The sequence below is a fragment of the Falco cherrug genome, chromosome 2, assembly GCF_023634085.1.
Source record: "Falco cherrug isolate bFalChe1 chromosome 2, bFalChe1.pri, whole genome shotgun sequence".
Lineage (NCBI taxonomy): Eukaryota > Metazoa > Chordata > Aves > Falconiformes > Falconidae > Falco > Falco cherrug.
Genome location: NC_073698.1, coordinates 75,497,819 through 75,519,010, shown reverse-complemented (window position 1 = coordinate 75,519,010; position 21,192 = coordinate 75,497,819). Strand labels below are relative to the sequence as shown.

The window sequence follows — 21,192 nt, the reverse complement described above, 5'->3', positions numbered from 1 at the left end:
AGTTAGCTGTTTGTGAAGCTACAAGCTAAAGACCTTTTTTCAAAGAAATCAACACCACCACCTTGCTTCTTTTCAGTGTTCTGGTTTAGAGCCCAGTGCCATTTGAATCAGTATGAGTAACAGGATGGTGAAGTGCAGATCAAGGCAGGGAGTGGCTGGGAGTAAAGGAGGATGGAGACTTTCTTTAATCAGCTTTGCTGAGGAGGGGGAAACGTTGAACTGCATTGTGAGGGAGCAGTAGGCTCCTTTGGAGCAAGAGAACAATCATCTCAAGACAGGCGCAGGCAGGATCCTCTAACCAGTTTCATTGCCAGAGATACTGCAACTTGGAAGTGCACCCGGGGACAAAGGACCTGGAACTGTTAAATGGCTGTAGAATGTTTTGACAGTGTTGATGTGCTCTGCAGATGTAGAGAGAACATTTCCTTCATTTTAAGCTGATTCAGTCCTTTGTTTAAAAAAGTGTATCTGATTTAATTAGCAGAGTGTGAAGGAGAAAAGGAGAATTAGAGCCTAGACTTTGAGGTGGCAGGGCAACTTGACACCTTCATCACACAAAGTAAAACAGCCAAGCACCAGCTCAGGTTCCTGGGTCCTGGAGCTGGAATTGACTTATGCTGAATGTTGTAAACATTCATCTTGGAGGTGGTGGTATTTATAAAGTAAGCGATCATCTTGAACTGTTGCCAATCTTTGCATAGTCTGGTTTCCTGCCCAATATGAAGAAATTAGATGTGCAGATACTGGTCTTATAATCCTTATTCCTTCCTGGACGGCTTGACCTTTTTAGGAGCTAAGGGGTTATCCAGATCTTAATTTTCTGGTGGAAAACCTGTAATGCTCTTAATTAGTTTTTAGAATGCTAGCAGGCTTACTGTAATATAACACAATAATATAAACGTGCAGTTTAAAAGGTTTTTATTCTATGAGGACTGACAACAATGAAGGAAACATACTGCTTGCCTTGCCTGTCAAAATAATTCACATTCCACAAATGACTGGAGTTTTTAATTTATTAGTATTTTGGCATTTTCAGGTTTTGTAGCAGAATCCTTGCTTGTTTTTTAATTAGCATTATAAAATGTTTTTGAGTACTGCTAGCAGTAGTCTGCACAGTGAACATCACCATCCAGTTACAGAAGATGCCAGCAGGCTTGTTATTATGAAGATATTGAGGATAAAAGCATTTGCTATATAAGTAATTTATTAATATTTCTAAAGTAAATAGCTTTATCAACAAGGAAAAGGAAATCTTGAAAGGAATGTAATGCCTTCCTTCTGGGGCAGGGGGGAGGAAGAGGGAGGGAAGAAGCAGCTTCCATTGTGAAGTATTTTAGTTTTTTTTTTAACCTTTTGAGTATCTCTTTTCAGTACAACTACTGATGTTACATTATTTTTATATGTTATATTAAAGGTAATTTCTGTAGGAAGGTCATACAAAATGAGGCACTGGTCCCTGTGGGTACTGAGGGAAAAGGGAAATGTTTAGTATACTATAGTTTGTTTTATCAGGGAGACAGAATTTATACTCTTAAATATCCATTTGCAACACTGAAAATCAAATATATTTGCACTTTTTGTACTTCAATTTTAATCATACATTGGAGTTTTAATTATTGCCGTGTTTTCTAGTGCTTATGTTTCACTGATGGCATCACAATTGCTCCCATGCCACCAGCCCAGGACCACAAGCGATTAATGGACGGAGATGAAGGCCCTAACACTGGAGGGATGGGAGCTTATTCCCCAGCACCTCAGGTAAAAATGTATTGATAAGGAGACATTTCAGTGCAGCTGTACTACAGCTCTAGTATTGAAAGTATATGTGAATTTTTAGTTCCACCACGAGGAACAGGAGAGAGTGAGTCTTGTGGATGGGAAGAGTTGCTTGAGTTGAGTTGTTGAGAAGAGTACACAGTCAAGTCCTTAATAAATCTGTTTCTCTAAAGAGGAGGGTATTACTACTGCATTACTTTTAATTATAAAGGTGGAAGTGCTGTTATTTCTGCAACCTTGTATTTTGATTTGGTTTTGTGCTTGAAACCATGTTTTTATCTTGGGCCAAACTAAGCTAATGACAGATTTTTGCTGTGACTTAAGGTAGTTTGGTTTCTGTGTGGCAAGGAACTTCTGTTTGCAAAAGGACTTACTTTGCTTTCTCTTCACCTATGTCATGGTCAGTGATTTTTATTTTTTTCTTTCAAAAAAATATGGTGTTTGTTCCTCAGTAAAGCTATTCTTTTTATTTATTGAATAAAATTCAATCACTGATCGCTATACTTTCCAACTGTGATTTTGTCTTTGGGAGGCCTTATCTAAATTTAAGTGTCTGTGCAAATGGTTTGTTCCCGTGAAGGCAGTGGGATTGCTTGCAGATGTAGATCTAAGCATGGAAAAGTGTCTGAAGAAATGCAAACAGTTGTTTTAATGCTGTGGTATGTTGTCTGAGGAGAGAGAAATAGCATTAGCTTTTCATTGTATGAAATGTTTTGAAGTGACCATCCAAGTGTTCTGCTTGGCTCTTAAAAATGCTAGCCATCACAGTAGGAAAGATCATGCACTACCTTTTTACAAACACTGTTTTCTAATCCTGTTTTATTAGATTTCTAAAGATTTACTGCAGAAAATAAGAGACTCTGTTCTTCAGAAAACTGTTGATGGCATGAGGAAAGAAGGTGTCCCCTATTTTGGTATGTACAAAAGTCTGGGCTTTTTAATCATAAAGAGAAAGACATATTTTTTCACTTTGTCCTCTTTATGGGCCTAAGTTACACTGTAAGTTAAGGAAGATAACTTCGATTTTTTTTTTTTGAAACTGCGTTTGGTATCAGTGGCTTGTTTTAGAGTCCATTGAAATCAATGGATATATATTTTCATTAATGGTGGATAATCATCAAGTAAGGAGGAACAGAAAGGAAAACATTTGAAAATAAGCTGCAAAATTTTAACCACAACTATTTTTGCCTGGTTTATCTTTTTCTCAAGTGTTAACATCCTGCTTTTAAATGAGCACAGGTGTCATCCTTTTAAACAATATTATGAATAGATTCAAAAGAAATGATCTATGCAGCTGCTTAGATAGCTTTTTATAATTTTTTTTATTCTAGGTGTGCTTTACGCTGGATTAATGCTTACCAAAGATGGACCTAAAGTTCTTGAGTTTAACTGCAGATTTGGTGACCCAGAATGTCAGGTAAGTTATTTTGTGTGTAGATACAGTTTGGCATTATGGGAGGAAAAAAGTCTGTTACCATCTACCATTATTCCTAACTAACTTTCAGATCAAGAATTAGCTAATTGCACTGAGTTTTAAAGTATTTGGTTTGTTTATTCAAGACAGAAGTTCTGTTATGAAATGATTCTATTCCAGAGAAGATTTCAGCAGGTCATACTCGAATATGGGCTTTACAAGGGTAAGCTTGAGTGAAACTCAGCACTTTCCTATCTTTTCTGGAATGGAGTTGGATTGGTTTCGGTTTTTTACTTTAATAAAGAGGTGAACAATTCTTTTCCCCACTCCCTGTTGACAAATGGAACCAAACACTGAATTTCTATCCTTCAGAACAAAATAGGGTTCTTTGGTTTCTACCTTTTCCCCTCCACATGAGCAGTTCTTTTACCCACAGAAATTAACTTTAAGGAAGAGTATTTTTAAAGGTACATAGATCCTGCACAGTATGTATATATATGTGAAAATACAGTATATGAACATACTTATTTAATGTTATTTTTACAGTTACATTAGTATTTTTAAAAGCTCAGTGAAGAAAATGTAACAGCGTACATTGTTTTATATAATTTGCTAATCTGTGTTTTCGTAGGTAATTCTTCCACTGTTGAAAAGTGATTTGTATGAAGTTATGCAAGCAGTTATCAATAAAAAGTTGTCTAGTTCCATGCCAGTTTGGTTTGAAGACAGTGCAGCTGTGACAGTGGTCATGGCTAGCGAAGGATATCCAGGAACATATCCCAAGGGTTTGGAAATAACAGGTAAATATAGCAGGAGAAACTGGAAATCTGATTCCCCTCCTGCTCTCTCTCCTTTCTCTCTTTTGCTGGATGAAGGTGAGTCACTGTAACTCGGATTCATAGAAACTGTAGATCTGGTGGTTATGGGTCAGCAAGAGACAACTGAATTTTCACACTTTAGAGTTTACTGGTAATACACCTGTTGTGTTTTCAATTCTCTGTACTGTGTTAAGTTCTGTAGCATTTCTTTAATATGTGTTACAGTAAAGTAGTTCTGGGCTGATCACTAATTCTTACATAATCTTGATGCTGGTCTGTTTTGTGGTCTGTATGCCAGTGAAGTATAAAATCCAGCTGGAATTAGATGTTGTATGCAGATGTTTCAGCCAAATACCTCTTTCTGTGTCTCCGAGCATGCAACTAGCAGACTTGTCTTTCCTCAAAACGTAGTTTTTACAAATTTATTCCTATTTCCCATCATGATAACACTGAATTTGATTGTGGTTTCTAGACACAGTCAATAAGTGCTGAGTATCTATTAATTTGCGATTTAACAGAGAATGTTCTAATAAATTGATTTTTCCTGCATTTATTTTCTTAAACAACAATCACAGGACTTTCTAAGGCTAAGCAACTAGGACTGGAGGTGTTCCATGCAGGCACAGCCCTGAAGGATGGCAAAGTAGTGACTAGTGGAGGAAGAGTCCTTACAGTAACTGCTATTAAAGAGGATCTCATGACAGCACTGCAAGAAGCCAACAAGGGAGTAGCAGCCATATACTTCAAGGGTGCCATTTATAGAAAGGACATTGGTTATCGGGCTATAGCTTTCCTGAGACAATCCAGGTAGATATTTGAAATACTTGAAATGGAAATAACTGGTGTAAAAGGGACTTAAAGACATCACTAGTTTACATTAATAAACTGATGTTTATATTATCTGTAAATCTAGAAAGTTTTAACTACCATCCTTGTAAGCAATCTAAGCAAGACCAGCCAAGGAGGGAACAGGCTGATGGAGCTCTCATCCATGCTCTTACTCTCCCAAGTCTGAGTTAAACTACAGTGACAAGCATATAGGAATAACTTGTACTGTTGCTATCTGTTACGTCTGTGTTAGGGAAGGTGAACTTCTGGTTCTTGGGCTTTAAATCATAGCTTTTGCTCTAGGTTTGTATTGTCCAGAAGTCTATTATTAATATAATGAAATATATATGAAGAAAGTTTCATTATTCGTTCATTTTAGAGTTTTTAGAAATGGTTAAAATTATCTTGAAACACCTACCTTGTTGGCATATGTGTTTTAATGGAATAACTGGCTAACAATGTGGGTAGGATTTATTGCTCCTTCTTATTCTTATGTCTTTTATTGTCACAGTATTCAGTTTAACAGTCTTGAGATTATATGGGTGCAGGTTTTTTTTTAAAGCAGTGTGTCCAGCTGTCTCTCTAATGGTATTACTAAAGGTAAGAACTTCTTACAGGTTTTTAGACTAATTTTTACCTAATACAAAGCATATCTTCCTGCCTATGCTCCAGTTAGCTCAAAACATAACTTTCGATAACAGGTGTTTTTGAGGTCTATGAAGTATATTAGTAAGAGCTCCATTTTTGCTGACAGCGTATACTGATTAGTATATTGTAAAATTATGATCAATAAACTTACTAAATGAACAAGGGTGTTTGTATTTAGTGTTCTTTCTCTCTCAAGTACTGTGCATCTTTTGAGAAATTTATGTGAAAATATGTAATTGGTATCTGTATTGTAGAAAAAGGTCAGGTCAGTGTGTGTGAGGCAAGAGAGTAAGGTACTTTACATTATAAGGTTCTTGAAAACACTTGAGTTCAGTGGCCATAATCAGCAAGTTTCTTGACTGGAGTGCCTGTATGCTGGGAGGATCCCTGGCTTATGAAGGAGACTCCTGGGACCTGTTTACAATCAGTGCCTGTTTCACTGCCCTTGAGTCTGTACCAACTTTTGCTCAGACGTCCCGAAATTGGAAAAACAGGCAGTCAGGCACATTTCACTGTGGACTCTGTGTTGCACATGCTTAAGGAAGGGTGATGGTTGGCTCTGTAAGTTCGAGGATGCACCTTCTCTTGGCACTTAGCAGGATTTGAGTCCTATGCATTTCACACTTCATGAAAATATCCAAATATTTATTTAATAAAATATGTTTAAGAAAATCTGAAGAATTAAAGATTCATTTAAAGAATCAAGGTAAATACCATGCTTTTAAAAATAAAGTGAAAATATGGTGAATATTTACCATGTTCAGACTGAAAGGGCCTGACTTTGGTCTCTTACCACAGGCTAGTATTTCCTTGAGTCTTACTCACAGGCTGAACAGCTGCTTCTTATGATTATTTTCCTCTTGCAGATTTTTGAGCAGTGATACGTGTGTGCAGATACCTTTGTATTTTCCTGGTAGCGCCACTCTTTGGCCAGCTGTTTTGCTGTATTTGTCCTTGTTAATCAACAGCGTGTTTCACCCTCAGCATTTAAACTTAACGCTGAACCACATCAATAAGAGACCTAAAATAGGTATGAACCTAAAATAGGAATGCAGCAGGTAGCCTGGTTCATGCCACTCACAGCATAGAAATAACAGTCGCTTAACTGGAGCGAGATATGTTTGGTACAAGTAGTGATGAAAAGTCATTAACTCACTATCTCCAAAATGAAAAGGTTCTTCTGTAAATATGGGATGGTACTTAACGTCCCCAGTCTGTCGTATGGACAGACACCACTTAGTACTAAGTGTGTTTTCTCTGTTGTATGGCTGTATATAAAAAACCACCTGGAGCTTATAGACGTTTCTTTCCAGATTTCTGAAATGGACCTCAGGGACATAGGTCTTTTAAAATAAACTTTAAAATATATACTTTAATAGAAATTCCATTTAAGCAAAAAAGATGTGTTGCTTGTTTTGTGATGGTATCATTCCAGGTGATAAGGAGAGGCAACCTTTAAGCTACAGTTGTAAATGTCAAAGTATCATAGAGGACTATTGATTTATGCGATAATTCTGTTTTGAAAAGCTAACTTGAGCTTGATCCTGCACAGTGCTGAGGTGTTCTGATTCAGCAGTGCATTTTTGTATACATTTTGGTTTGAGCATAGGAACTATACTACAGATACCTCAGTACCCAGGCCAGGGATTTGAACCTTGCAAAATCAGATCCATTAGTCCACTTACTTTACCTTGTTGATGTTTTTTTTTCATTTGGTTGGGTTTTATCTTGGTATTTGACTGGATGATGTATGATACTGATGCTCTGATGCTGTCTTCAAGATACCTGGAACTATTTGGAAAATGCTTATGGCAGACTGTCTGTGGTACAAATCCATGAAGTTTTGTTCCTTAGTTATAATACTCCCTATCTTCAGGTATATGTGTGAGATCAGGTTCCAAACAGGAAAAAAAAATAACCTTTGAACTATTGAACTTGCCTGAAATGAGTACTGCAATACTTAGAAATGTTTTTATATGAGCAAAGTTACTGTACGTGTGGGGAAATGGTGGTACTTGACAGCAGAATAGGATTCTAAATGGTTAATGCCCATAATGATGCAATGATGTAAAGAAGTAAATATTTTTAAATATATGTTTATGCATTTAGTTATCAATTGCCGTTAACATTTTTAACGTTCTTTCAGAGGCCTGACTTACAAAAACAGTGGGGTAGACATTGCAGCAGGGAATACTTTGGTTCAGAAAATTAAACCCCTAGCTGCAGCCACATCGAGGTCAGGTAAGACTTGTATCTTCTCCTCTTATTTCAGTCAGTTCATGGCAAGCAATAAAGCTTATAATTTGATCTTGATATGAAAGCTCATATTTATGTGTTCTGTGTGTTTCTAGCTTACACAAGAAGTCTGCAGTAAGCAAATGCCTGTGATTTCTTCAAAACTTACTTCGTTAAATTTACAGATTTGCTTCCCAAAATGACTAATCTATATCTCCTGAATGTTATGAATGATAGAGCATAGAGTTAAGCACTCTAAAAGGATAAATGCAAGCAGAAATCCTACAATTTAGTGCTATTTTTGATTACATGGATTATTATTTCTTGCAGAGTGAACTAGAGTTTTTGTAGATGGATGTTTAGAAAAGCGTACAAGATGTAGACTTCCTCAGAGACAGTAATACTTTAGATAGATATGGAAGACACATCTTTTGCTTGGTTAAAACAGAATCAATTAATCCTTTTTTTGTTGTGATCTCAGGCACATCTTGCACTAGCAGGTCCTTGTAATTCTCTTGATAGATTTAAAATATCATTAATTTCTGAAATAACCCTTTTACTTCAAATTAACTGATAACCTTCAAATAATGTCAGAAAAACATAGAGAGAAAAATATAAATACATATACACACACTAGTAAAGCTAATAATTTCTTATCATGCACAGTATTTTTCACTTATGCTTGTTTCACTTCTAGGATTTAACCAATTTTAGTTTTCAGGTTACCATACTTACCTATCACAACCAATTTTAGGAACAAGGAGTCTTAATATGCTGTAAGTAGCAGTATTAACAAAGAGATAAATTTCAGTTGGAAAATGCCTAGTTATCACCTGTTCCCAGGAGGCAGTGGGCTTCAGTCTGTTACCACAATTCCTTTTCTGTTTTTTGGAAAAATACTAAGTGCAAGTGTGAAATATATCAGTCACAGTGATTATTGAATGTTCAATCAAAAAGCTTTGGATTATTAGCCTTAAGTAATAACGAAGAAAAAAGACAAAGCAAACGTAAGAAGATTAGGAGCTCCTGTGCCTCTGTGAAGAGGCTCTAAATGTCAGAGAAGTTTCCTGGTGACAAAGCAAAGTCATGTTGACAAACATCGGAGAGAATTTGTGTTGGAGATCCTGGAGAAACCCATGAAAGTAAAAAATGATTATTTTTTCCTGTTTTCTGGCTGGCAGGCTGCAATGCAGAACTTGGAGGATTTGCTGGCCTCTTTGATTTGAAAGCAGCTGGTTACAAAGATCCGATCTTGGTATCTGGAACTGATGGTGTTGGCACAAAACTCAAGGTAATATGAAAATTTATGTAAAGGAAGGAAAATAGCACAGAAGGGAAAACGTTTTAACAGAAAATATCAGTTGTCTTCTAGAAATAGCTATTTGTCTTTCTAAAAAGGCAATGAAAAATAAAATTGCCTTCCTTTAGGCAAAAAAAATCAAGAATACATTTGACTTCTGGCATGTAAATAACCATACTTGAAATGATGCTTCAAATAACTAATTTTTAATCTTAATTATGTAATCAGGGACTCCATTAAGGTAGAATCTCCACCCTCAAAAAGATTACTCATGGGGAAAAACATTTAATTATACGGTTGCTATTGTGTTTATGCAAACTGCAATGAAGCCCTTTCCAGTTCAATCCCTTTCCATAAAGTGCCTTTTGTACTTGTCAATTAAGGAAGTAACAGTTCCTAAAATGAAATGTTAGGAGAGGCTCACAGCCATGATAATAAATTAGGCTGCTCCTCAAAAAGCATCTAGAGGAACAGCATGATTTCAATCCTCTTCCATTGCAGACTCTCTGTTTGTGATTCAGTTTCTCGAAGCTAACCAACAGGTTCTCTCGCTGTGTTTTGCAGATTGCACAAGTGTGTAAGAAACATGACACCATAGGTCAGGACCTGGTTGCCATGTGTGTCAATGACATCTTGGCTCAAGGAGCAGAGCCCCTCTTCTTCCTCGACTATTTTGCCTGTGGCAAACTTGATGTTGAAGTGGCTCAGGGTGTCATTGCAGGAATAGCTGAAGCCTGCAAAAAAGCAGGATGTGCTCTTTTGGGTAAGAACACTCTTCTTTGAAGGATATGAAAAATCTTATCCAATATCTTTATAATTGGTTTTAATGTGTTTGTTTTCTTACTCTGTTGAAGAATCTTAGAAAAAAACCCCAAAGCATCACATGTCTTTGTTTTCAGAGGACATAATCTCTACCCACTTAAAGGAGACAGTACAAATGATGCCATTAGCTCAGGAACTTGCACATAAATGTTCATATTCATTTATTTTCATTTGACTTTGCAACTCTAACAGCTACCTAGAAAACTAGCAATTTGTGTATTTTAATTCTTTGTATTTTTCAAGTAAATTTTAAAACATGCCAAATAGGTTTGTTTATTTTTATCCTTTATCCTGAAGGAAATCCTCAAGCTTTCCTCTAGAAACAAGATTTATATGCGTCACTGTGCATGCACATGTCCTTCTGTGTGTACATAACTAAACTTCGAACCTTTTAGCTGATTTTAACAAAACTGGACAGGAAAGGTAAAGATCTCTCAGTTGTGTTCCCACAAGCTTCATAAAACTAGAAGGCCTGAGAATGTTTTTAAGAATGCAACAAAAGCTTCAGCTGGAGCTCACTACTTCGGATACAGAAGTTAACCACAAGACAGAAACATAAAAGAAACCAGGTTTTGTTAGTTATAAAACTAATACCAAAATTATTTGTCTAGTGAAGACTTGCTGAAGGTTTATTTCACCAAGATGTTAGGACCCAAATTTAAACATTTTCCTTTTCAGACTTATAATACGAGTACTTAATACATTTTACTAACAAATTGTATATGTATTCTGGTATACAGTAATCTAGTTATCCATGAAAATGATACAGTATTTCATGTATTGAATCTTTAGTTTACATACATAAAGCTTAAAATACAGCTTTAACACTGTTCAACTCAATAAAAATATCTCTAGGTCAGTGAAAAATACATTCTTTTGTATAAGTCTTTAGTTTAGAAAAGAAGTACAACACAGGGTTAAATTTTAAAGCAACGAAACCCAGAAGTTCAGTTTGTTCACATAGGGTTTTTTTTTCCTTCTTTTTATATAAAAACAGACATGGAGAATTACCATGATTTTTCAAAAAAGACCTTTAAATTGACACTACAACTGACAGTTCAAGTGTCTTACTTTAGGTACCATTTCATAACTGGTAATACAGTAATTCTGTCCTTTTTTCCAGTTCTGTAAGAAAGTTGGTAACAGAAGTCTTTCCTAAGTGGGAGTGTGTCATTTTGAGGTAGTTTGCAAGCTTTGACCAAGAGGCTATTCATGTTCTCATTTAATTTCTTCTGCATGAACAGTTAGCTTTACATTTGTCTTAAGGTGTTCTCTCAGTTTATCAAATATAATCAAACAATTCATACTTCAGCCTAAGTACATGTTATGTTAAATCTTGCTATGAAATTTCAAGATTTTATTCCCAATTGGAAGACTTTATAACTACAAAGGGCTTTGGGTGTTGTAAAATTTATTATCAGACTTTCAGACTGCACTCTAATGAGGTCAGCCAGATAAAACATAGTTTTCAGGACAAAGCAAGAAGATGTTCTAATAATCAGGATATAAGTTAATAGCCTAGACAACAGTTCAGCTGCATGGATGGGTAGGACAGGCCCTCTTTTACAGTGTTCTCCCAAAACAGTCTATAAACCTCAGATGTTCAAAGTTGGTGTGATAATGATGGCCAGGCCGTGGGCAGGAGTGTCGGGCAAGATAGCGCTATATACAAAATCGTCATGAAGGCAAGACTAATAGCTGTGTGGTTCCTTTGATGCTCTTGTATGAATGTCTTGGTATCTCTTGCACCTTGTAGGTTTTTCATGGAGAATATTAAGCCTGGCAGAAATTTGGAAATATGAACAATTAAATATATGCTTTGTTTTTAAAATGTGAATGCACAGTGATTTGGTACTGGTTGTCAGAGTGAAAGAGGAAGTGTCCTTTCCCAGTCTGCTCTTGCTTGTTCAGTTGAAGGGCCTGTATTAAACACGTTTTTAATTATTTTTAATGTTTATTTATCCAATTAAAAAACCTAATCTGTTAATGCCTTATGAGTTTAAAACTTTGAAAAATTGCATGCCTACGGGTCCCACTGGTTTTCCAACACCCCCTTTCTGTTTCTTTTGGGTTCCCACAGGAGGAGAAACTGCTGAAATGCCAGGCATGTATCTACCTGGAGAGTATGACCTGGCTGGTTTTGCTGTTGGTGCAGTGGAGCGCGGGCAGATGCTGCCCCAGCTGGAGACAATTGCTGATGGAGATCTGGTTATTGGAGTAGCTTCGTCTGGGGTTCACAGCAATGGGTACAGCCTTGTGAGGAAGATTGTGGAAAAGTCATCGTTTGATTTCTCTTCTCCAGTTGGTGTCTCCGGTGATCAGACATTAGGTACCACTGATAATGTAGTTTCTTGCATTATAACTTGAACTTCTGAACATCACACTATCGTTTTATCTGTGCCTTTGCTTTTGTAACTTTTCTAAGGTGCTAGAAAAATTATTCCGTTATTTGACATGTTCTCATCTTGTTTTTTCCTGTGAATCACATATGCAGGAAAGAAACTAAGGGAGGGGGATAAATGACAAATTGTATGTTAAAAAAGGTAGATAGAACATTGTGTTTTTCTCCCTGGTACAATGCTCATTAGATTCCAGCAAATTAATATTTTGAGATTTCCTCAATTTAGTATTGATTAACATTTCTTTCTGTGCCGTAACTGGTCTTCTTTCATCTCTTTCCATTTACAGGAGATCTCTTGTTAACCCCAACTAAAATCTACAGTAAGACTCTGTTGCCTGTCCTTCGCTCAGGCCATGTGAAAGCCTATGCCCACATCACTGGAGGGGGCTTGCTGGAAAACATCCCCAGAGTTCTCCCAGAGTCCTTTGGTGTCGTTTTAGGTGAGGTAAAAAGACAAGCTGTGGAAACAGCCTCATGTTAATATGGACTGATGTGCAAGCCTGTGTACATGGGGCCATGTCAGCTGACTTGTGCTGTAAGAGGTGGACTTGTCTGTCTAGAAATGTTTGCTGAACCTGAGCCAGACAAAACACTTTGTAGTCTTAAGACTGCTACCCATCAAATTAACTTCCCCTGAAGGTGTTTTGGTTTGGATTTTCTAGGAAACTTTTTCCATGCTTGCAAAAATAAAACAACTTTAAAAGCAATCCAAAATGAGCTGTCATCATTTGCAATAACCTACAGAATTATTGCTAATTAAATGATATTCACAAAGTCTTCAGCATTCAGATATGTTTAATAGCTCAAGTACATCTCGTACTATTCAACATACCTTAATTAATCCTCATCATGAGCTCATCAGGTATGCTAGAAAGAGTATTTCACTTAGGGGGAAAGTGTAGTATGGAAAGGCAAATGACTTGCTAGAGGTTATGCAGTGTTCATTGGGTTGTAGAATAAATATTTATTTTAATAATTTAATAAATAAATGTAGAACTAATATTGAGTTTTGCACTCCAGAACTGCATGTAAATCGTTCTCCCACTTGTCCACAGTGGACACTAGTATAGGTAGATGGGGATAACACCATTTTAAAGATAACATAACAAGAAGGAAGCTTATTGTTTTTGGAATTCCTTTGCAGTGGCTTGTCCAGAAGCATTTCTCATGCTGCTGTAAATCATTCTTACCTTGTTGGAATTGGGTGCAGTGTGAGACTGTTGTGACAGTTTTTAAGGCTATTGTTTTGGTACAATAGTTTCTCTAGAAGCAGAGTTGTCACCTTTGAGAAGAGTATTTTCCAAAGACTGCCTCAAAGCCCATTTTGGATTACTGATTAACGTATTGCAGTGGAACAATATGATTAATTTCCTCCCAGAGTGACACTTCCTTCTATTCCCAAGTCTTGTTCAGTGAGGAAGGAAAAAACATCGTGTTTCCATGCATGGAAGCTGATTTCACTCAACTTAATGCTGCTGTGGGACTCTGTCTGTGCTTTCCATCCAGATCTTGATACTCTAATAATTGTAGTATTTGTCCATTGGTAGTGATTGCCACGCTTCATTTGTATTTTCAATTTTCTTCAGATGCTCTTACCTGGAAGATTCCTGAAATCTTTTGCTGGCTCCATAAAGAAGGGAACCTCTCTGAAGAGGAAATGACTCGCACATTTAATTGTGGGATTGGTGCTGTCTTGGTAGTTCAGAAGGAGCTAGCTCAGCAGGTCCTCAAGGACATACAGAGACACGAGGCAGCCTGGCTGATTGGGAAAGTTGTCTCCCTGCAAAAAGGTTATTAAATTTTTATTTTCCTTAAAAAAAAATGCAGAGCTAAACTCCTTAGCTGGTGAGTCTCCATGGAGGTTAGCTGAAAATCTCTTAACTGAAACTTCCATGCTTTTTTGCACAGCATATTAGAATGACAGTCCTTACAACTTCTTAGTCCATAGAACACGTGCTTAGCAATGTGAGATGTCACCAGAACTATAAATAATTAATGAGAAGTAAAGCAGTGCCATTAATCTCTTTTCATGGGAACTTTTCTCTCTGTTTCTCCTTTTATTTACATTTTGTTTTGTTGTTGTTGGTTTTTTTCCTCTATGTGTTCAGGCTCTGCCCATGTTAAAGTCCATAATCTGCTTCGAGCCTTGCAAGCCAATAGGTCACTGTCTCTGCACAGTCATATCCAAGGCAAAATCCAAACAAACAAAGTGAAGGTTGCTGTCCTTATCTCTGGAACAGGTGAGAGTTATATTCTTTCCTACAGTGTAAGACAGACTATTGAAAAAGGAACTTCAGCTCAAATTTAAAATCTCTTAAGTCCCTGCAATTCTCCATGGAGGCTCTGGTAGGCTTCTAACAGGCCTTCAGTAACAGGCAGAATATATTTTGATTAATTTCAGTAACAAACGGAATGATCTTTAACCTCTTCTGCAAACTGATAATGAATTGCATCTATGTTCATATTATCTAGAAATTTCTGCACATCTCCAGATTCAGGTAACCACTGTGTTGCACTACAGGGACAACAGCATTATTTTGCAAAAATATCAGAATTTCTTCTTGCCATATAGGTACTCCTAGGGTTTCCAGTATTCTCACTTGCTAAGAAGTAGACCATAATTCCAATTCCATAAATTGCAGTTTAAAAATGTAATTGCTAGTAAAAGCCCTGTAGCCTCCAGCTGTCAAATTCAGGTCCCAGTAAGATCAATTAAAATAGGACTATTGTTAATGGGTTTTAGATTGGGTCTCACCCACATTGCTGCTTATTTAAAACCTATTCTAGTTGTTAACTGTATTTATTGTCCAGGAACAACTTGATATTCATGAATAGTTTTTTCACTTATAGGCACAAACCTGGAAGCCCTCATAAATAGCACAAAGAAGCCTACCAGTTTTGCACAAATAGTTCTTGTTGTTTCTAACAAAGCTGGTGTGGAGGGGTTAAGGAAAGCTGAAAGAGCTGGTATTTCTACAAGGGTAAGTATTTCTCATCTTTTTAAAATTAGCCATCATTATCTCTGACTGTAGCAGGAAGGTACTGTGAGATAGTGAGTTTTGCTAGGGTAGGAGATGGTTTGATAAGGCCTTAGCTTTTCTTTTTTGGTCTGTCCTGAACTTGGGCCTTTGGGCAAACTACCTAACATGGGAAGCAAAGTACTTCCTTTTTTCCTTCTCAGAAATGCTGCCAGCAATCCTGATGGTTTTGGGAGCAGTCATTATATTAAACCAACGCAAAACTTTCACAGTTAGAATTTAAACTTTGCCATTTATTTAGCTGCAGTGCATTTATGCTAAAGTAACAAGCTATTTTATCTGAATTTAATTTTAAAATTACATGCTGAACAGACATGGTAGTTCATTTGAAAGAAACAGAGAGGTCAAACTCAGTGGGACCTTCCACTGACTCCCTGGGCATTGCTTCAGGCTCTCCAGGATTCATTCAAAACAAACTGTTCCTCTTAGTGTCACTAGACCTAGCGCTGCATTGCTTTGCCCTTTGTGCAGTCATTTGTATTACAGATGTGAAATGTTACTGTTCTGACTTAGGAGCATTTTACAGTCACATTTCACTGATAATTACAGACACAGGGAAGATCTGGGCCCAGTGCAAGCTTTGTTATTAACTTGAATAATAGCAGGATCTGAATGTTAGTGCTGCTGTCTCTTATTTGGGAGTACACAAAGATCACAAGTAAAATATGTCCATGGTACGCAGGGGAAGAACAAACATATAATGAGGAAAAAATTATAGTCTGGGAGAGCTGATGGTCTCAGTGGTTAAGATGGAGAGTGAATGGTGAAACAGGCACTGAGGAGTACCTGCTGTGCCAGTTACTACCAGGTAGCTCCTGGCAAAGTTCAGCCCAGTCTTGAGCTGGGCTCTGTTCCTAGTGCCCTCTGCCACCTTTTCACCTAACCCGTTCTGTTATTCAAAACTAGTGTGGTAAACCTGGTAGGGATTAACAGGCACTTTTATTTAAAAGACTGGATGTTTTAAGTTATGTAGCACTGCCTTCTTCCTGCTTAAATTAGGGGATGTATCCTGGATGACAAATACATAACTCAAGTATATTGACCTTATGTGGCAGGGGCTGTTTCAGGAGTTTGCAATTAGCCTTTCTTTCAAGGTTTTGTGTTACAATTTTCAGCAAGATTCAACAGCTTACAGCTATCAGAGGCCTTAAATTGTTTGGAATCATTGCAAAGGCTTTAGGTTGTCTTAATGACCTACATTTGTAGGTTGTTAAATTGTGTCAGAATGCTGGGGCCTGCAGCTATGGGCCAATTAAAAAAAAATTCTTGTTTATTCTGATGATTGCTCTTTGGGAACAGGAATAAAGACTGCATGTTTGGCTGTTAGCTGCATGCATTCATGAAATGTTCTTGCTGTGGATGTGCACCCAACCTGAGCCACATGTGGAGATTTGCTTGTTTTTTATTACTCCAGGGTACCATTTCACTGTGCTCTTAGGGCTTTTAGATTAAATTGACAGTGTCCAAATTTCTTTGTCTTTTGGGTTATCACAGGTTATTGACCATAAATTGTACGAAAGTCGCACTGAATTTGACAGTGCAGTTGACAAAGTCCTTGAAGAATTCTCAGTTGAACTGATCTGTCTGGCTGGATTTATGCGAATACTGTCAGGTCCTTTTGTCAAAAAATGGGAAGGTAAGCACAGCATAGCAGTGTATGCATTTTAAAAAAAATGATTTTATAGCTTATCCTCAGGAAAAAAAATGGGAAAAATATAGAAAAGGGACCATGTTATTTCTAGGTTTGCAGGAAACTAGAGTGTTCCCATCTTGTGAGGAAAAGGATGAAAAAGAGAAAGGCTATATTTTTCCCCTTCCCCCTATAATTTCTGCAGAGATTCAAGGAAGCCAAGGGAAAATACAGATCTTGTAGTCTTTGATTTATTAGAAAATATTTTACAATAAGGCTGTGAAGACTTTAGACCTCTGCATATGTTATGTGCAGGGCAAATTGTTGCCTAGGCAGTAGATGTTGTTTGGGGAGAGGTGAGCCTCCAGCCACTGAGAATTCCTTCTCTGCTTTGGCTGCATATAAAACTGCAAAACTGGCCAGCACTATCCAGTTCCTGTTAAGAAGACCTTGCTAGTCCTCTGGTCTCGAATCCCAGGAGCTGTCTGAATCCAAGGGTGGCACGTTTCACAGGCAGATTCAGCTCTTGTTTGTCCAGAGTGTTCACAGTGTCTCCATTCTGGTCATCTACGATTTTTCCAGGTCTTTGTTAGAGGCAGCCTACTTCACCTCTGCCTACTCTGCTCTCCCTCCCCTAGTTGTTACATTCCTCTTCTTATCTCTTATTGTTTTGTTTAGGGAGTCCTGAATCACACACAGGCAGCTGCTCTTCTCACTGTTTGCGCTGCTTTGGATTCAGTCACGGTTACTTAAACTACTTCTTGCTTATACCAGTTACAGGCTGGTCAGCCAACGCATTGCAGCTTTCTGGGCGGCCTTTGTTTTTCACATGGTGACTTTTGAGCTAGCTGGGTGTGTCTGTCACACAGGCCTTTTACACCTGAACTGCTTTTCAAACCTCTTTAAAATCAGGGGAGTAAACAGGCATTCCTAGGAGGCAATTCGTTTTATGCTATTTCTGTCAGCTAAAGTAAGTCAGATGAACTCTTTTTGGTTTTTTCCATTCATTACAGAGTCCAGAAGATGAAGGTGTTGGATGTCTGGTGTAGACAGCTGTAGTTAGGAGAGAGGAATCCCTCACTGCAAGAGATGTGTATTGAGTAGAGTATTTGTGTAGAGGATAGAAAAGAGCTTTCTCTGGTGCAGAGATCTTGTGCAAATGAAGGATGAGCTTAACTCCCACTCATGTAGGGAGGACTTCCAGTACTGATGATTGCCCTGCACACTGCAGGATTTGTTACATATTTGACTGCCCTGGGAGCAAAAGAAAATATTTTCTTCGGTACAGGATGGGTAACTCATTTTTTAGATGTCCAGAACTGAGCTTGAAAATAGATACCTACCTGAGCTCTGACCAAGGGTATGCTTCAGCTAGGTCTTAGATATGAGCTCAAACATTCAGTTCAGCTCAGGGATCTGTGCCAGCTAACAGGAGCCTGCTGTAAAACTCTGACCCAGACATGCCTAGGCACTGACTACCCTAAATTACCCATGGGTAATCAATTCTTGCTGCTGCTCTCTTAAAAGCTGTTACGTTTTCTTTCTTTTGCAGTCATGAGGACGTAGTGTGAAGTTAGTTGTGAAACTCTTGCTTAACGGCCCTGAAATGTTAATTTTGGATCTTAAAATAAAGGACACATGATAACTAAAACAAAGCCAAGCAAACAGAAAGCCACATTCCTTTAGAGCCGTTTCTGGTAGAACGTAACGAGAAACTGAGGAAACTCAGAAGTGCAGAGCGTTGTTTCCAGCTCACTGTCCCCAGTACCTTTTCACTCAGGCAGCAGACAGGGAGATGCTGATGCTTAAAAAGGGGTATTTTTGAGATACAATACACATCTGAGATATTGTTGAAGATCAGTTGATACATTGACCTCTTTAAGTTGCATAGGTCAGTATCTGCACAAGTTATTGCAGTGAGAGTGCGGGTTTCATATGGTGCTGCCAGAAATGGCCTTCACTGCACATTATGAAATCATAAGCCTCTATTTTGGTACACTGCTGCCTCCGCCAGCGTATGTCAGCTCAGTCTCGCTGCTTGGCATTTAGGTGGTGTTCAATGAATCCTGATGACATACAGTCTTCCTAAACAGGAGGCATGCAGAGACAGCGTGGGTGTAGCATACTGTGGTATAAATAGTATTGATGGCCACTTTTTTTTTTATCCTGTAAGGCTTTGTACTGAATCCAAGAGAAGATCTAGGGCTGTCAGGCACCTTTTGACTTCACTCTGGTTCAGAATGGGCAGGAAGAGTTGTCACAGACATATTAGAAGCAGACGGGGAAGTCTGGCAGAAGAAAGAAGGTTTTCTTACCGTTTAACCATCGCATTGCTGTAGTGGTGAGACCCTGAGGTCATGGGCAGCCACTCTCACTTACTGTACGTCTGGGTAGGAACTCAGGTATATGCTTTCTCTTTTAAGGGCAATGTATGGTACAGGCTTCCCAGGGTTACAGCCACGGTCACACCTGGTTGAGCATTAGAGGTTACCTTCAGGATCCCCCAGCCAGATTTCTGTGTGGAAAGTAGCAGTGGTAGACAGGTGCTTTTCAGAAGGGCAGAGAGAAGGGCTCCTATGTGAGCAGCTGTTGTCTTTTATTAAGCCGAAACAGGTGTGGAGGAAAAGTCCAGGCTAAAGAATTTTTGCCTTGTCATGGGAGCGGTGAGTGGGGGTGGAGTGTCTGTTACATCATTTTAAACTGCACCAAGTTTCTTCTGGGTGCTGAGTTTGTAAGAAGGAGGATTGTGCTTGTGATCAAAGAAGAGAAGAACAACATGCTGAGGGAAAGGACAGCTACATCAAAAAACTAATTATTATTAGTCACTGGAGAAATATGCTTTAGCCACGCAATTAATTATAACTGATTGCTGTCTTGATTTTTCTGAAATAGTGAGACATTCTGAAATGCTTTGGGTTGGTTCTCTGTCACTGTCATCAAAAAGTGAGCATATGTGAAAGTCATGAAGAATCTTTTTCACAGATTTTTTGTTCTTCTGTTGATTATGGTACATGGAACACTCTGGTAAGGCTGAATGCTGTAAGTAATGCCTCACAATTTTACAGGAAAAATACTGAACATCCACCCGTCTCTACTGCCTTCTTTTAAGGGAGCAAATGCCCACAAATTGGTGTTACAAGCTGGAGTCCGAGTCACAGGCTGTACTGTACACTTTGTAGCTGTAAGTACTTCCTTCTCCCTCCCTTTACAATTTATTAGTCTTAAGATTTTCACCTCAGAGCTTGCTTGAACACCATTATACTATCACATTTGATTACCTTTTCTCCTTTGTTCATAACATTATTAGACAATACAGTGCTTTAGTTTGCTGTCCCTGGAAAAGCAACTGGAGATGAATAATCTATACAATAGTTTAAGCTTCACCTAGGTTAACTTCTTCCCTGAACATCCTACTGCTGCCTTCCATCAGTTGGAGTGGATGTACTAATTCCTATAAGGCCTTGGCTAACCCAAAATATTTACACAGCACCAACAACTTAGATTTTATCAGACAACCTCCTTATTTGTTGCTCAAAAGAGAAAAAATAAAAAAACAAAATGACACTAGAAATGATACAAGAAGCTTAGTTTTCTTAGGAAATAATCCCGTGTTTGTGGGAAAAGAAAAAAACTTGGCAATTTATGTTAATCAAAAACTAAGAAAACAAAAGCCAGAGATCTCTTGACTTGGAAGGTGCACATTTTTATCAGTTCAGGGAGCATTTTTTCCCATCTTGTTCAGTTCTCAGGCTTGACAGTAACCGTTCTCCCTTCCTCTGCTGCATTCTTCAGATTATCTTCCCCTTTTCCACTGCTCCTGAAATCTGTTCTCATGTTTTTTCCTTGATCTTGGAAAAAAAGACAAAAGCTATTTTTCCAGATAGAAGGAAAAATTGCATTCCTTTCTTCATGATACGACTTAAGAGTTTCTTCTATGTGTGGCAGTGTACTGAGAAACAATAACTAAACAGCAGGGATCTGCCTCATTAATATGCAAAAGAAAGATCTGCTGGGTCCTCTAGTCCGGCTCTGTGCCCAGGCTTGGCTAATTCACTCTTCTGAAATGAAATGTCATTGTTTTGTCCAATTTAGCCCATCATGCCCCCTGTTAACATGGCTTTTGTGGTTTTCTGTAGCAGAAATGTTGCTTGCTGGTGTTCTGTCTACCTCCTCTGTTTCTTTGAACCCTACATTTCTGTTAGTTCCTCACAGGCCAGAGTGAGTGCCAGCATCTTTTCTGCATTTCTCACATTAGCCCAAATTCGTGTTTCCTGTAATAACT

General features: G+C 38.0%; 1 protein-coding gene across 2 annotated transcripts in view; it reads left to right on the top strand.

The window, feature by feature from the left end:
* GART (phosphoribosylglycinamide formyltransferase, phosphoribosylglycinamide synthetase, phosphoribosylaminoimidazole synthetase) overlaps nt 1-21,192 on the top strand; it is a 39,312-nt gene that overhangs the window by 16,611 nt on the left and 1,509 nt on the right. For both annotated transcript variants that reach the window (XM_055701353.1, XM_005438544.3), the window contains exons 7-21: nt 1,633-1,758; nt 2,603-2,690; nt 3,108-3,193; nt 3,822-3,990; nt 4,584-4,815; nt 7,631-7,725; nt 8,901-9,010; nt 9,584-9,782; nt 11,922-12,170; nt 12,530-12,682; nt 13,829-14,032; nt 14,351-14,482; nt 15,093-15,223; nt 16,775-16,916; nt 19,976-20,091. In XM_055701353.1, the coding sequence (XP_055557328.1) occupies nt 1,633-1,758; nt 2,603-2,690; nt 3,108-3,193; nt 3,822-3,990; nt 4,584-4,815; nt 7,631-7,725; nt 8,901-9,010; nt 9,584-9,782; nt 11,922-12,170; nt 12,530-12,682; nt 13,829-14,032; nt 14,351-14,482; nt 15,093-15,223; nt 16,775-16,916; nt 19,976-20,091 (2,232 nt within the window). The remainder of the gene's footprint in view (nt 1-1,632; nt 1,759-2,602; nt 2,691-3,107; nt 3,194-3,821; nt 3,991-4,583; nt 4,816-7,630; nt 7,726-8,900; nt 9,011-9,583; nt 9,783-11,921; nt 12,171-12,529; nt 12,683-13,828; nt 14,033-14,350; nt 14,483-15,092; nt 15,224-16,774; nt 16,917-19,975; nt 20,092-21,192) is intronic.